This window comes from Limulus polyphemus, unplaced genomic scaffold (assembly GCF_000517525.1).
Source record: "Limulus polyphemus unplaced genomic scaffold, Limulus_polyphemus-2.1.2 Scaffold6951, whole genome shotgun sequence".
Lineage (NCBI taxonomy): Eukaryota > Metazoa > Arthropoda > Merostomata > Xiphosura > Limulidae > Limulus > Limulus polyphemus.
The window spans coordinates 21,841-37,517 of NW_013672561.1; the positions used below are offsets into that span (position 1 = coordinate 21,841).

Sequence of the window (15,677 nt, forward strand, 5' to 3'; positions counted from 1 at the left end):
GGGAATACACGCACCTCATGCTTGGCATTGCGGCGCACAAAAATATAGCTAATAAAAAGAAAAAAGGTCTCGTAGATTAGTTTACTATAATCCCGCCTAAAAGAATTTCAAGTGCCGCAGCTACTGAGGATTCCCTATTGTTTAAGGTTTAGTTTGGTACAATAAATAGGACGGCCTAAAGTAAATGGACCAATAAGTCTCTTGTTGTTTTTAAATTATAAATTTAAGTATCATATAATGTGAATACAGAGGACGCTTTCATTGGAATGTAAACATGGCAACCACAGAAACAAATAATCAAATAAAAACAGACTTAATACTATCTGTTCAAGATATCAAACTTGAAACAGAAACTGCTGAGCCAGTACTGGTTAAAATAAATAGTCACGAAGAGGTAAAGTGAAAATTATTGTAATACTAATAGTTAAAAGATAGAGTTCTCAAATTCAGTTCAAGTGTTGGCTAGTACTAATTGTAATACTAATACTGCTCCTAGCCCTAAGCAATAACAGTAGAACTAGAACTTAGAAGTGACTAAGACAAGTACTCGGTAAATTACTACTAGTACTCAATAGTAATATCAGTATGTAATACAAAAAATACTGAAGTTTTCTCTGTTTAAGTATAGAAAGCTTCTTTTAATCTCGGCGTTTCTGAACTTCATTTTTCAACCCTAGTATAATATTAGTGTAAGTGTAACTTGTTAGAGAGTGTGGATATCAATTTTATGTTACTGTGTAATCTTACAAATGCTGTGGAGCTTTTGACCTCTACTGTACTGTTCACAATATAACTTTTTCTGTAATCTTACTAATACTGTGGAGCTTTTGACCTCTACTGTACTGTTCACAATATAACTTTTTACTAATATTATAATAATCATGGCAGTTAAGCCTGGGATATTTCATTTTGATGTAAAATTATTTTAAAGCTTAAGGTGTGGCTTTTAAAAAAACAGGAGCTGTTCATGTAAGTTTAAAGATAAAATATAAACACATTGTTGCAAGAGTATAAGTACATTTTGAAATATCTAAGTAATGTATTAATGATACTGTGAATTAAAAAGAAAAGGTAACATGAATGATAGGCTGGAAACCCACTGTAAGTGTCTGCACTAGTAGTAGGTTGAATGTTACACCATCTACTTGCCAGAATATTAAAATGTTGAACACATGCTTGTCTCTCATGTGACCACTATCTTTACAAGGCAGCCCACAGGCAAGTAGTGGAATTTCCTGAGTGATTAATTGATGTCCCCATTAATTGATCACATTTAATTAATAAATAATTTGCACAGTGTTCTTCAAATCATGGAACATACAAGCCTTAAAAAAAAGATTGGCTGGTATGTTATCCATTTGCTGTTCTTCTAGTCAACAGTTCACCACCACCACCAATGATAATAATAAAGTAGGTGTCTTATGTTGACAGAGAGTTATTTTCCTTCTAATTAGCAGTTCACCACCACCAAAAACAAACAAAAAAAAAGGTGGTGGATGCTGCCAACCACTTGTTTTCCCTCTAGAATCACATGGTTCTCATGAGTTAGGGAGACCAGGAAAAGTCAGTGAATTTTATATTTTGCTTTTTTGGCCAAGGAAATATTAAGAAATGTTATTTTATGGACAAAAACCAGTGAATCTTATGATTCAGTTATGCTTCTAGGACACGGAAAAAAAGTAAATTATCATTATCCTTCCAAAAAATCACATACAGGTTAATTCTGGCACATTTAGGAAATCAGTGTGCATATTTTATGCATAAACTTTATTTTGCCCATATCAGTTTCTTTGTTTACCATTAATTGTAATGAATATATCTATAATAGATTATGTAAACAGTAGCTAGATTTCTGCCTAAACAGTGTATAAGAGCTCAGGACAAGGCTTTGTTTTGGTTTCCTTAATGTCATGGAAGATCATTTTACTACAGCCTAAAAGCCCTTGACAAATTACTATTGAGAAAGAAGCTGTTTCCATGAAGTTCAATCTTACAAATTTTAATGCATTAATAAAATGGTCCCCATGACAGTAGTCACAGTAGGATGTATTTGTGTAGGAATGATTTAAAATATGCCAAAGCAAAATAAAACAGTTTGATTATTTTGTTAAATTTTAACAGTTCAGAGATAGAATAAATCTACAGTTTTGGTTAGTTTTTATTTTAATTTAATATCTGTACTTATATTTATTCAATTAATTATCAAAAGTAATTACATGTTATAATAATTATTTAAAATAACAGTTTATCAGTAATTTTGCTTTTGTTCATCATAAAACAGAATATACATCACTAAACATTGCCTATGTCACACAGTATCATGATGTGTAGTATAACTTGGGCAGGGGGGTCATTGACAGGTGATACCCCAAGGTAAACATGTATAAAGCAAAATATGTATGGCAATGTATTATATCAGTAATTTAGTACAGATATGTTGATTACTATTTTCCTGGTTTCACTTCACTACTGAACACCCAAATTCCATTCACCCCAACATTAAATTCCCTATCGAACATGAAAACAAGCAGTTAGCTTTTGTTAATATCAACATTATTGGATCTGACACACAGATGAAATCAAGCAAAAAGTCAATCCACTAAAAAGCCTTATAAAAACAGCTTCAAGACTTTTCCACACAACTACCAAAACAAAAACCTCTAATTGCACCTCATGAACAAAACTGAAACTAATAACCCAAAGAACTACACAGAATTGCACTGCAGTTTACTATTTATCCCTGAAATAACTTCAAATATATAATTCACACTTGAACAAAACTTGCCATTAAACATAAAATTCCTATTGACTTCAGATTCACACAAAAATCTGGCCATAAACTAAAATTGTTACACAGTAAAAATTGTGTGAAATCACACAATGCCAATCCCTTTTATAAAATAATGTGTAACGACCTCTGTTCCATACAGTATGTATATATTCCTGCATCTATATAAGTTACTTGTACTTGGTGATGACAAAACCTTGTCAAAATGTTGTACATTTGCTACTTTATTAAACTTTTAATAAAGTTTTCTTCATTACCAATTCAATCTGTCTCCAAACTTTATTGTCCCAAAGTGGGTTTCTTGTCATCCAACTTGATAAAAGTATATCAACAGCCTGAAATTTGTACTTGGTCTTACCTTGACACTAAAGTTTGATGGGGATTGTTGTAGTTAATAAGGTTGATTAATATTTTAGATTTAAAATTTTTTGGATTTATTTGTAGCAACTGTATATATACTATACAGTACTAAATGTGTTTATATAATCTGATAAAAATGTGGATCCTGTCAACTGTGTTTGTCTGTAGATGTAAGTTTATCCTTTATAATTGAAATGCTGTACTTGGTATACCCCAAAATCTGTAAAACATGGCACTCATAACATTTGATACTGCTTAGTGTTTTGAAAACTTTACTACTTCTACAGTTCATGATAAAGATATAATCTTATTCTTAGAACAAAGATGAGGCACAAGAGAAAAAAGACCTTGTGTTTACAGAGGTCTCTTTAGACACAAGTCAGAAAATAAACAAAAACACAAAGGTGCCCAGGAGAATTCTTCATTTTAGTGATGGTGTCTTAGAAGAGTACAGCACAGATGATGGAGAAGAAGTTGAAGATGTAACAGATTCCACAGCATTGCTGGATACAGTAAGTACTGTGTTCTTAGTGTTGTTGTAGCCTATGATATTTGAGCCATATATCTATAAATAAGCTTGTTTAGAATTACTGAATAAGTTTATTAGAGTGAGTTTTTCAGTAATGAGTTTGTTAGTTAATTAATAAGTAATGTCAACCAGTTAGTTCAGCACTGTGAATACTTAATTCAGAAATGCCAGTAGCTTCTCAACAGACCACATTGTTAATGCCTCAAACAACTACCAAAAATATTTGCACATGCATCTAGCCTTTGAATGAAACTACCACCCCTACACATAATAACATGTACTGTGCTAGTCTATGATGCAATCAGCATTAAATTATAACCTTCCACCCATTGGAAGGGGACACATCTTCCATGTGCAATACTTCTCTTGAGCTTTTAATAATGTGCCAAAAGCTCAGTTTTTACTTGGTACTGCAGTATTCAGTCATGTTTTTTTTCATTAAGAATTACAGAAAGTTTGTACTTATTATTTCAACTCTTAGTTAATATATGAAGTGTCATTTTTCTTGATTTTGAGAAAGAAAGATATCAATTTTTAAAGTTGATTTCAGTTAGTTTGTTTTAGTACAAAGTTACATACTAGGCTATCTGCTGTGAATCAACCATGGAGAATTTCAGTTAGAGGTACTTACACAAATTATTATGTTTTGTTACATTAATTTCATTTATGTTACAGTCTGCGATATGGTGTTTTGATAGGAATATTCCCCATTGTCATTAACCCAGTGTTCAGGTTTCAATATTTAGTCTAATTTTGTCAATATGAAAATAACCAAAGCCTAAATACCAAAGACATAATGGGCTTACTAAAACACTTGTAGAAAATAAAAAAAACAAATAAATGATAATACATAATATTACTACTTTCCATGAATTCAGCCCAAACTTTTCTCCATTGGAGTTGCCCTATATTTTTTAAATGGCAGTTGGAGTTACTCAGACAGTGAGCAATGCTACCACCATTGTACATCATGTGGTTGGTTCCATCCTATCCTACATTCTTCATATCAGACCCAAAACTCCTGCTTCTGTAAATTCTGCTAAGCCTTTCTTGGCTTTGAGAATTTTAGACCAGCTCTTCCCACAAGCTTCCTTTGCATCTGGTTCTATTCCTTATGAGGATAAGGTAACACCCACCTTTGTTTTTTACTACTCTGATAACTTAGGCTTGTGACATTTATTCTTTTTTCTGCAGTTGTTTTGCTGGTCCTTGGGTCAGCCTCTTGCACACACCTTGTCTCATAAAATTTTTTGCCCTTCTTCCCCCCTTGTTAATTGTTGCATTATTGCAGATTCTTTTTGTCTTTATTCCTTGTTTATTTTCAGTTGCCATATCTTTCTCAAACTTAAGACTCATTCCTTGTAGCCTGTAGTTGGAACTCTTCCTCTTTTCTAGCATTCTTATCCCTGGAATTTCTTCTCACATCTTGGGGATTTTCTTCTTCTTCTCCTACTTGACTCTTTTTTTTAACACTCAATCAGCTCTTCTGTGTCTTTTGTTTACTCAACCTCTTAGCATGCTGTCTTTTTTTACCCTTTCCTTCTGAGGCTCTACATTCTGTATCACTACTTGACAGCTTTATTGGGAAATGTTGCACTAACCTATTATTTATGCTGCCATATTTTCATCTTTAGATATTGTTCAATTCATTTGCTTTCTTTGTTTCTGGAATTTGCTTTATTGGGATGCCTGATTTTCTGGAATTAGAATCCCACAATTTCATGTTAGAAAAATCTAATTATATCCTTTTTTTCATGTGCATGTGTTTTGGAGAGTCCCTCATCCTATGGCATTTTCATGGTGTACCCCTTCCCAAGAGGCCAATCATCATGAGGCTCAGTGATCAGTTGTTTCTGGAACTACCCTTCAGCTTTGGTTTTGTGAGGGCTGTGCTGTTACATTTTGTCCACCTTTGGAATAACTTTTCAGGAAACCTCTGGGAGTATAGGTTTTCTCTCAGGAGCTTCTTTTGTCTTTTAGGACCCTCACTTGTCTGCTTTAAACTAAGTCCTTAGGGCTTTCACATGGAGAATACACTCATTGGGCCTACATTTCCATTACTATATAGACATTTGGCATTTCCTAGTCCTGTTCTTTGGGAGTCTGGTCATTCTACCTCCATCTTTTCACTCTTTACTGTTGGCTCAAGTGTTTCCACATGGCTCTGAGCATCCATCTTTTTCCAATCCAACCCAGATTTATGCCTGTTCACAGATACCTCCTTAGCTATTTGGTGTGCAATTATGAATACCTTCACCATTTTTTATGTTTGGTCTTCTGTGGAGCAACCTTTTCATATCAATGTCCTTGAGATGAAGCAGTTCAATAGACCTGCCACCATCTTTTGTTATAGCTTTCTGGACATTCTGTTTTCTTCTATTTTGACAACTCCACTGTAGCTTCTTACATCAACCATCAGGGAGGTACTTACTCTTGGAACCTCTGCTTTCTTGTTCTCTAGCACCGCTTTTGAGCTAATGACAACAGTACCTGGTTGTTGCCTTCCATGTTCTGGGAATTGAATTTAGTGGCAGATGCCTGTCTTGCCCAGACTAAATCTTTCTGACAAAATGGTCTTTATATCTTCTATTGTTTTTGTGGATTCTTTCTCACATTGTGAGTCCTCTTATCAATGCATTTGTGACTCCCCTCTATGCCGAGCTTCAGCTTTTTTAATCACCAGTCCCAGACTCCATGGCCCTGACATATTCCCTCTAAGTATTGTTTGGCTCATTCTCTTTCTGTATGCCTAACCTTCCCTTCAGTTGTTTCAAGGGTACTGTTTAACTCGCGTCATTCCTTGCTAAATTCTTCTTTTTACCTCTCTTTAGCCAGCTCAGTCGTGATTTATTCTCTTTCACCTCTTGGTATTTTTGAGGCCTTTATCTCATCTGTTTTGGAGGTATTTTTTATGTCAAGTTTCCTCAGGTGTTCTACTTCTTCATCTTTTTATATGGCTTTTGTCCAGTCCTTTTCAATATAGGCAGGGTTTTCTCACAAAGTAGCCTATGTTCTTGCTCACTTTTATCAGCCATCCACCTTTGCAATTTATAAACACAAGTTAATGATTTAGCAATGCTGGCCATTTGCCTCCCATTTCCTCCAGGGTTTCTGACTCTACTTTATCTCACTTCCTTTTTCATCTGGTTTTCCAAGGGTGGTCTATCTTCAGTTAAGTGAAGCTTTATCAATGACCTACCATCTTTGTCCTGGCTATTCACCAAATCTTAATCTCATTATAAAGTTTCTCATTAATTTTGTCAGTTTTATCTGGTGGTCTCTAACAAATTGCAACTAAAAGCTTTCTTACATTATATATCATTAATTTGATCGGGGTCATTGGTGGTCTGTAATAAATTCCAACTGAAAGTCTTCTCTCCCTAAGTGGACTTAGGCACTTACCAACTTTATATTGACTCATCACAAATAAAAGACAGAAGCTCACATATGTAATCTTTTACCTCCTATAAAACCTTGTTTGGCCCTAGTGCTTTATCCAGATGGGTTCAGTAAATGTTTACTGTTACTTTTATACATTAAGGGAGGGACAGTGCCACTAACTGGGGCCAATGAATGTTTACTGTTATATGTTAAGATAACAAGTAGCCTTTAATCATTGTTATTTTTTTTAATTTTGAGTAAGTTGCAGTAACTTTTATTTCTTTTATGAGTAGTTTGGTGATATATTTGTAATTTTTATACATAAAGCAGGTGAAAGTGTTACAAATATTGCCATAATATGAGATTTATTTATAGAACATGTATTCTTTCATAATACCTTTAATAATTTTCTAATTCTAGATGTGTTGGTTGTAAGTATGATAAGGTGATATTTTTACTTCATATTGCCACTGATACTGTTGGTTGTATATAATAATGATAGTGTGTAAAATATTGAAATTTCAGAAAAAAAGTTAGTGAAAATAATGCTAGACATTTTAGATAAGTTTATTTATTTTAATTTTATTAAATTAGTGAAACGTTAAAAATGTATAATATTTTCTGTAATGACATGCAGTTTAAATTATGTGGCATACACACTTTTCTTAGTCTTCTGTGGTAATTAATTTCATTTGTAGAAACAAATGGCATGGATTCCGTACTTATGGTACCTGGCCTGGTGGATGGGGAGTCGAACCTTAGCTGGTAAGTTGCCTTTTTGTACTACAAACTGTCTTTAGCTTGTATGGTACTTTCTTGTAATACATTCTGTCCTTAGCTAGTAGGCTGCTTCTTTGTAGTACCTTCTGTCCTTAGTTGGTAGGCTGCTTTCTTGTGGTACATTCTGTCCTTAGTTGGCAGGCTGCTTCTTTGTAGTACCTTCTGTCCTTAGCTAGTAGGCTGCTTCCTTGTGGTACATTCTGTCCTTAGCTAGTAGGCTGCTTCTTTGTAGTACCTTCTGTCCTTAGCTAGTAGGCTGCTTCTTTGTAGTACCTTCTGTCCTTAGTTGGTAGGCTGCTTCTTTGTAGTACCTTCTGTCCTTAGTTGGTAGGCTGCTTTTTTGTAATACATTCTGTTAGTGACTAAATATAAAAGTACTACAAACACTATATTAGTAAAAAGTCTCACATAACTCTGTGACTGATCCAAAGCTGATACTTTTTTGTGTGTGTGTATCTCTTTTATTAGCTGAGCCCTTTTGAAAGTTAGATGTTCATTCAAAATCCATCTCAGAAGAAAAAAAAGTTTACTTTCTGAGAAAGCTTCAAGATAATCAGGTTTTATAAGTATCATTAGCACATAACCTTTTGGATTTGTTGTTTACATGTATATATTATATATATATATCAATGACATTATAAAATTAAAGCTTTTGAAAAAGCATGCTTTACTTAGAGCTCTTAGTGGTAGGCTGTTCTATTGCTGTTTATTTGATGCACCCACTTTTATTATACCTTTAACATTTACAGTACATACTTTTGAAAAGTTAATAAATAGCTTTCCCATTTTTTTCATAATTGATGGGATCATTTAAAGCACTGTTACTAAAACATTGAGGGTCATTACATGTTAGCAAAGTCAGTTATAGAATGTTACTAAATACATATAATGCTGTATTATGTACTCAAAGATTGTTAACATTTGTAACGTTTAAATCATGTATTTTTAAATTGTAACATTTCAATAATGAAAAATAAAAGACACAAGTTCAGCAGCAGTAAGTTACCAATATGCCACACAATCACTCTTTTAAATTGTCATAGTTAATATAGAAGGTAAACAGTCATCATTTTCATAGATCTGTAAAAAAAAATTAGAAACATTTATTGTTCATAAGAGATTAACCACAATGTAATCATGAAAATATACTTCAAATACAATATGTAACCTCTACTTACATCTAGCTTCCCAATTCAGTGCTGCCCTCTTTATGTGAATTTTTTTTGCTCACCACTAGCTTTGAGGCTCCCATCTAATCTCATGTGTTTCTATGTGATATTGCTGCATGCAAATGAGCATGAGACAACCCTTCACCAATAGGAGTGTGACATCTTTTCCTAGCACTGCTGGCTCCCTATATATTGAATTTTCAATCATAACTTCTCAATTTGGCATTCATGTGTTAAAATGTTTCTTTTTTTGCTCACGGTTGAGTTTATCAGTTCAGAACTCTTCTTTTGGCCTGGTGTAAGCCCCATACAGATGAGCCACCTCCCAAAGAGTATGGTTAGAGGAGTCCTGTTAGGATGGAGTTAAAAGAAGCCAGTCATCCATATAATGGTGGAATCCCAATCATAAGCCATAACTGTGATGATTGAAGGCACACAATAAACAACAACAACAACAAATAGGTTGACTAGTCAAGCTGGAGAAGTCTCATCTCACACCCACCCAGCATCTGGTTTAATTGAATGTTTTCTTCACTTCCAATCTCAGCAGGTCACAGCCTTCTCCACTTCATTTGTGGGCCATGGAGTGTTTGATTTCCACAGCTTTATCCTCTCCTTCACTTTGTGCACAAGAGGTTCTCTAGTTATTGGGGACTCGGGCTTCCTTGGAATCTCTTATTCCTTGGGTTGTGCTCACATGCTTCTTTTACTGTAGATTCTGTATGGTCAATGGAACCTTTCTCATGATCCCTTTTCTAGAGCGGTCTCTCAATCCTTATGTCTTTTGATTGTCTGGGCATCCTCACATTAATGCCTTTGCCACGTATGACAGTTACAAGTTACCCATATTTAGGTCTCCTATTCTACATCCATCGGCATTTCCAGTGGATGTATTCAGTCAGGAATGATATAATCTATTCCTTTGTGCTTCCCCCCCCCCCTCATTCATCTCCTCCCTCATTTGAGACACTTCTTGAGTGGGTCCTTCTGAAGTTGCCCTATTGGCTGGCTCAATTGTGGTTTCCTCTGAGCCTTCTGACTCACTCTTTTACTCCCTTCTTTTTCATCCTAGTACTTCTCTCTTCCATCCAGTCATGTCACCACTCTGGCTTCACACATGAGACTTGTCCAGTTTCTTGCAGGATGGTCAAGACTCTCTTCACATAGAGCTTTCTTCCTATTCTGGTCAAGCAGAGTTCCAATCTATTAAAGAAAGGCAATGAGCAAAATGTTTAAAACTCTTTATTCCAATGGTTTCAGCCCATCACATTCAGTAAATTGAAATATTCCCTTTTTTTGTTAATTATGAGTAATCCAGTAGCAAATTTCAGAGACAATTAATAAGATTTCTTGAAAATGGAATGTAATTGGAAGGACATTAGATGAGGCCTTCAGTTTATTGCTTATATCTCTGTATAGTAAAATGCTTTGTTGCTACAAGTTGATATTTTAGTTTGGGGATAAGTGTGAAGTTCCACAGAAAGATAGGTCATACAGTAGTAGAAGACAAACTGAAATGGGCAATTCTGAGTGAAAAAGTGTCACATTATAAAAAGAAGTGAAGATTGAAAATGTATTTATATATTTCCTTTTGAAATTAAGAAATAAGATCTTATACAGTATCAATATTTGAATTATAAACCACTTTTTTGATGCCAAATTTATTGATATATACTGATAATATAGTTGTTGAATTAAATTTTTAATGTAACTCTGTACAAATGTTGTAACATGTGCACTTCGACCTACTGTGCTCAGAGAGTTTAAGAGAAATATTTCCAAGTCTAAAAATTAAAAAATAACTTTAAAAAACTATAGTAATTTTTAAGCATATGTATTTTTTGCATATATTTTCAAGTAAATCATGGTTATTAATGATTGACACATTGTATACAAATACACTTATTTACATACACTCAAGAAATACCACTCAGAAAACATGGGTACTTAAAAAAAGCATGCAAATCAGTAAAAACAATTGCTGAATAGCATGTACAGAATCAGACTTATACAACATTTGATTATCAGTTATGTATATCAGAAGGAAGAATGTGTGACAGATTAAGTCATTGTTGATTGTTTTTATCTTTATTAAAAATCATATCTAGGATTACTTGTTAATAGAATATAAAACAACTTTTAGATACACACATTTTTCTTTTTATCATAAAGATCTAGTTATTGTCTCAAATCAGTACTTATACTGGACAGATATTTTAATTTTGGGTCATGTAATATATGATCATCTGATAAGTATATGTCACAATACTATTTACAAAACAAAATAAGGATAGAAATATGACTTGTGTTTTATCTGAATGTTGTCAGCTTTTACTTGTTGCATTTTTTCTTCTAATTTCTAACAGGAAAAATTTAACTTTTATAAAAGTATTTCTGTATATATGAAACCTAGTTTGGTAAAATCAACAGACACTCAGGTAAGTGCTACTGATATAAAAATTAGAATAAAGTTATTCAAATAAACACTTGTTAAATTTTAATTTAAAGTAATTGCTTCAAATTTTATATTTTTTGGATTGAAGTTCAAAATTACATAGTTAATTGGGTTTTTTATTTATTTAACCACAAGATTTTGTTGCAAGTCAGACAAACCTTAACATTTTGAAAAGAGGCTAGAACGTTTGTAAACTCTCCAATAGGAATTTGATATCAAATAGTTTCTGATATGCTGATAGTAAGTTGATGCACAATATGTATGTTTTGTTGTACTTATACATGTAAATAAGTATAAATGTATTTAATAAGAATATTTTGAATTTATTAAGATGGTTAGGAACATATATGACTGTCTGAAATATATTTTTGTTAATGGACAAACTTGCAGACTAGTAATATTTTGGATTTTATGAAAGTTAGTTTGTATAGTTCCTACATTTTCTTAACCAAATTTCAACATTATGAGCATTTTTCTCTCTTTCAGGATGTGATTTTCTTGGTGAAAAGCTTGCATATTTCTTTGGAATCACCTCACCAAAGTACCAGTATGAATTGGAAGAATATCAGAAAATGTTAGAAGAGGCAAGTTTAGTTGTTTTTATCTCACTTAACATTTTGTTTAATAATTGTAGTTGAGGTTTTTCTTATTTTGAAATTGATAGACACCAAATATTGCAAAAAGTACAAAATATGTATCCTTCAAATTTAAAATGTGACAAAAAAGCAATATTCAAAAGACAAGATTAAATAATCCTGCAAAAGGTCAAACTAATACAAGAAAATAAGAAATACAGTCATAAAGTATTATATTTGCGTCAAATGTGAATAGATATATTTTTGGAAAATTGTATAATGATCTGTTTTGATTTCATTAAAAAAAATGCATAATTGAGAAATATTAACCTTGCAGAAGGAGGAAGAGAAGAAGATAGAAGACATAGAAAATGTTGGCTGGAAGCAAATGGAAGAGCAGCTGAGTAGTATTGAAGTCAAACCTCCAGGTAAAAATTCCCTGGCAAATGAGCAGTCCCTTGTTGGTCCAAATGTTTTATCAGGGGATGGTGGAGACATCCAGATGACTACCAGAAGTGCCACTACAGGCATCAAATCACAATTATCTGATGATACCTTCTTAACAACATATGACACAGAGCCCAACATGGTTGAAAATGGTTCTGTGACATCCACGACTAATGATTTGGCTCAGCAGAGTAGGGATACTTCAGAGACATCTGAAGTTAATATTCAGCCCCAGGATTGGGAAAGATTTTGAAGTTATTTGATGAAGTACTTGCACAGGATCTGTATGAAACTGCACAGTGTGCTACTAAAGTTCCAAATAATATTTAAGGCTATTGTTCTATCATTTTTTGTTGCACAGTTGTAACAAAAAAAAAGATATTTAGAATGTAAAGATGTATTTACTTATGGAAGATGTTAAATTATTATGTCTAAACAAACAATTATCATACTTTAGTTTTTTTTTTTCACTGATAGAAGTGAGAATAAGAACTGAACAACTGGTTTACAAGTTTTGGGGAAATTGGGATTCAGGCTTTTGAACAGCATAAAATAAGGTTCAGTGTAAGAAATTAACAATATTCCCCAAACTAGAAATTAAATCTTATAATACAGTTGCACCATATGCCTCTACCATACTGATTATTCTGTTTTAAATAGATCTATTAGCTTATGTAGGCTTGACACAATGTTCACTGAGACCTCCTCGGAGTGAGACAACAAGTATGATAATCATTAATAAATCAGTTTTGTTATTCTTTTTATTATAAATCATAAATATTTTTGTTACAAATATTACCATTTGAGCATTATTAACATTATAAATGTTATTGAATTTAGAAGTTTTGCAATGTTTTCACCAAAAGCTTCTAAACACTGATATCAACAAAAATAAAATCTGTTGTTAATAGTAGCAATAATTTATGCTAACCCTATGTAGACAGGCTAGGTCAGTTTAATTGACTTTGTAACCACCATATAAACATGGTATTAGACACATAACACTGAATGTACTAAGTGTATCTTCACAAAGTTTAGCAAGTTTTTAGAAAACATTACAAGTTTGTTGTATACAAAAAATCAGATTTTTAAGAAAATATTTTTACTAAAGATTTTTCTGTAAATTTATAAACTCTTTACTAAATCAGTCTTGAGTGAAAGGCAACTTTTATGCTAAGAATAAGAATACTGCTTTTCATCTTACAGTTTCGTATTTCATTTTCATCACCTCTAGAACCTCCTTAATTAATGTCAAAATTTCGTTTTAGTAAAATTTTATACTTTATTTCTTATTTTCTCTACCCTAACACTAACTGTAGCAAAATCATCAATGTATAGTGAGTCAAAAGCTGAAAAATATGAATTAAAATCAAAAATTACTTTTTTTTTTCTAGAATGACTGATTTCTAGAATGCAGATTATAGCAAACAATTAGAATTATTATTCTAAAAGCTTCAGGCCTCATTTTCACAGATGCTTTTATTTAATTTTATTATTCTTTAAACCATATCTAATTGGTGTAAAAAAGTGAGAGTTTAAGAGTAAACAAACTATTAGTTTCGAGACGATACACACCTCTACACACAGAAAGCTATCTTCCCCACCCCACGAGTCTGCCTTAGAGACTTGCATGCCACTAGCCTTTAGGCAACTCCCACTTAATATCATGAGTTTTCTTGTGAATTGCACTACTGCATAATGACATTATTCCTGCTGTTTGTTGCTACTTAGCTTGTACTTCCCACTTTCAGGGTTTCCATCTTCAACTGTACATTCCCTGGGATTCGTCTTCCTCCAGGGACAAATTTCCTTCTACCTTTATAGGGAGAGTCTGCCTATTTATAGGTCTGGCCTACTCATAGAGTGTAGTTGCTCATAGATGTTCTGCATTTCCTACCATCAGATTTGTCTCCTCTCTAATTCTCTCACTGCTTGTTTCCAATGGCCACTGGAGGAGATCCTTAAAGCTCGCATGTGGACTACCTTGCATAATTTCATCATCCACGCTCCTCACCATCTGGCTGCCTTGTCTCTTTAAGGTTACTGCCTGCCTCAGTTTGCCATCCTACAGTCTACCCACAGCCTTTAGACAGGTGAGTACATTCCCCTTTGGTTTATGGCATTTGCTTACCAGGTCCTGCCAGGTGGCTGGTTATGCCTCCCAAGGTAAATTTATGTCCCACAATTCCACATTGAGCCAGGATAACGGATGGTGCACATACCATTCACCCTGGCTCCATATATGCCCACTGTTGAGGTGGGGTTTCTGCAAGACCATTTCTATTCCATTGACTATCATGGAAAAAGCCAGCACTAGGGGTTGCTCTGCCTGCTTCCTTGGATTATGTGGTCACCCATTGCACTGTCTCCAGTAAAAGACTTTTCCAGCTAAAATGGGACCAGTGGGATCTAGGCATTTTCTCTGAGTCTCCCCATTACAAATTCCTCCTCCCTTTTTCTTGAGTGGAGTATGAAAGACCCTTATCACTTATCAGTTCCTAGCTGGTGAGGTGGCGAACCATGGAGAATCCTCACTGACTGGGACCTAACTGATGGGGCTAGAACAAGGGGTGCCAATCAGTGGGAAGTGGGGCAGTGGTGATATTGTCAGTGTAGCACAGGCCACTCTTCATATAATTATACCAACAACATGGAGAAACACTTCACATGCCCTCCTCGGGTAGTCTGCATCTGTTCAGTAGAGTTGAGGTGAGCACATTACAAGACTGTGCCCTTCTCCTTCAGGCTGCGACTGTCCAGTAGAGTCAAGGTGAGCATACACCACTATCCCACGCCCTGCTCCTGCAGTTGTGTCTGTTCCATAGAGGCAAATTGGGCACACACTATACACACGTGCCCTCCTTCTGCAATCATCTCCTGTTCAGTTGAATTGAGATCAACATTTACTCACAAATCATGCTCTATTCCTGCATTGGATGGCTGTTCAGTCATGTTGACATATGTACTCTTTCTATGACATACTTTATGACATAAATTTCTGTACACTCTTCCTGCAGCTGGCATCAGTCCAACAATGTCTGATGATAGAATTGAAGTGTGCACGCCCCAACTGTACTACATATATTGGCTCTCCAACCTCTTGGTCCAAGTACTTTGACAGCCATGTTCTTATTCCACCCATACTCACAACACATGGGGTTTGTTTGCCTATTTCTACCTTCTATTCAGGGCA

At 34.2% G+C, this 15,677-nt stretch overlaps 1 protein-coding gene across 1 annotated transcript; it reads left to right on the forward strand.

Annotated features, from left to right (window-relative positions):
- The first annotated feature begins 262 nt into the window (after positions 1–262).
- Positions 263–13,738, forward strand: LOC106474211. Its single transcript, XM_013934902.2, has 5 exons — positions 263–394; positions 3,466–3,660; positions 7,757–7,823; positions 11,949–12,046; positions 12,375–13,738. The coding sequence occupies exons 1-5, from the start codon at positions 275–277 to the stop codon at positions 12,735–12,737; spliced, it is 843 nt and encodes a 280-aa protein (XP_013790356.1). The 5' UTR covers positions 263–274; the 3' UTR covers positions 12,738–13,738.
- The last annotated feature ends 1,939 nt before the right edge of the window (positions 13,739–15,677 follow it).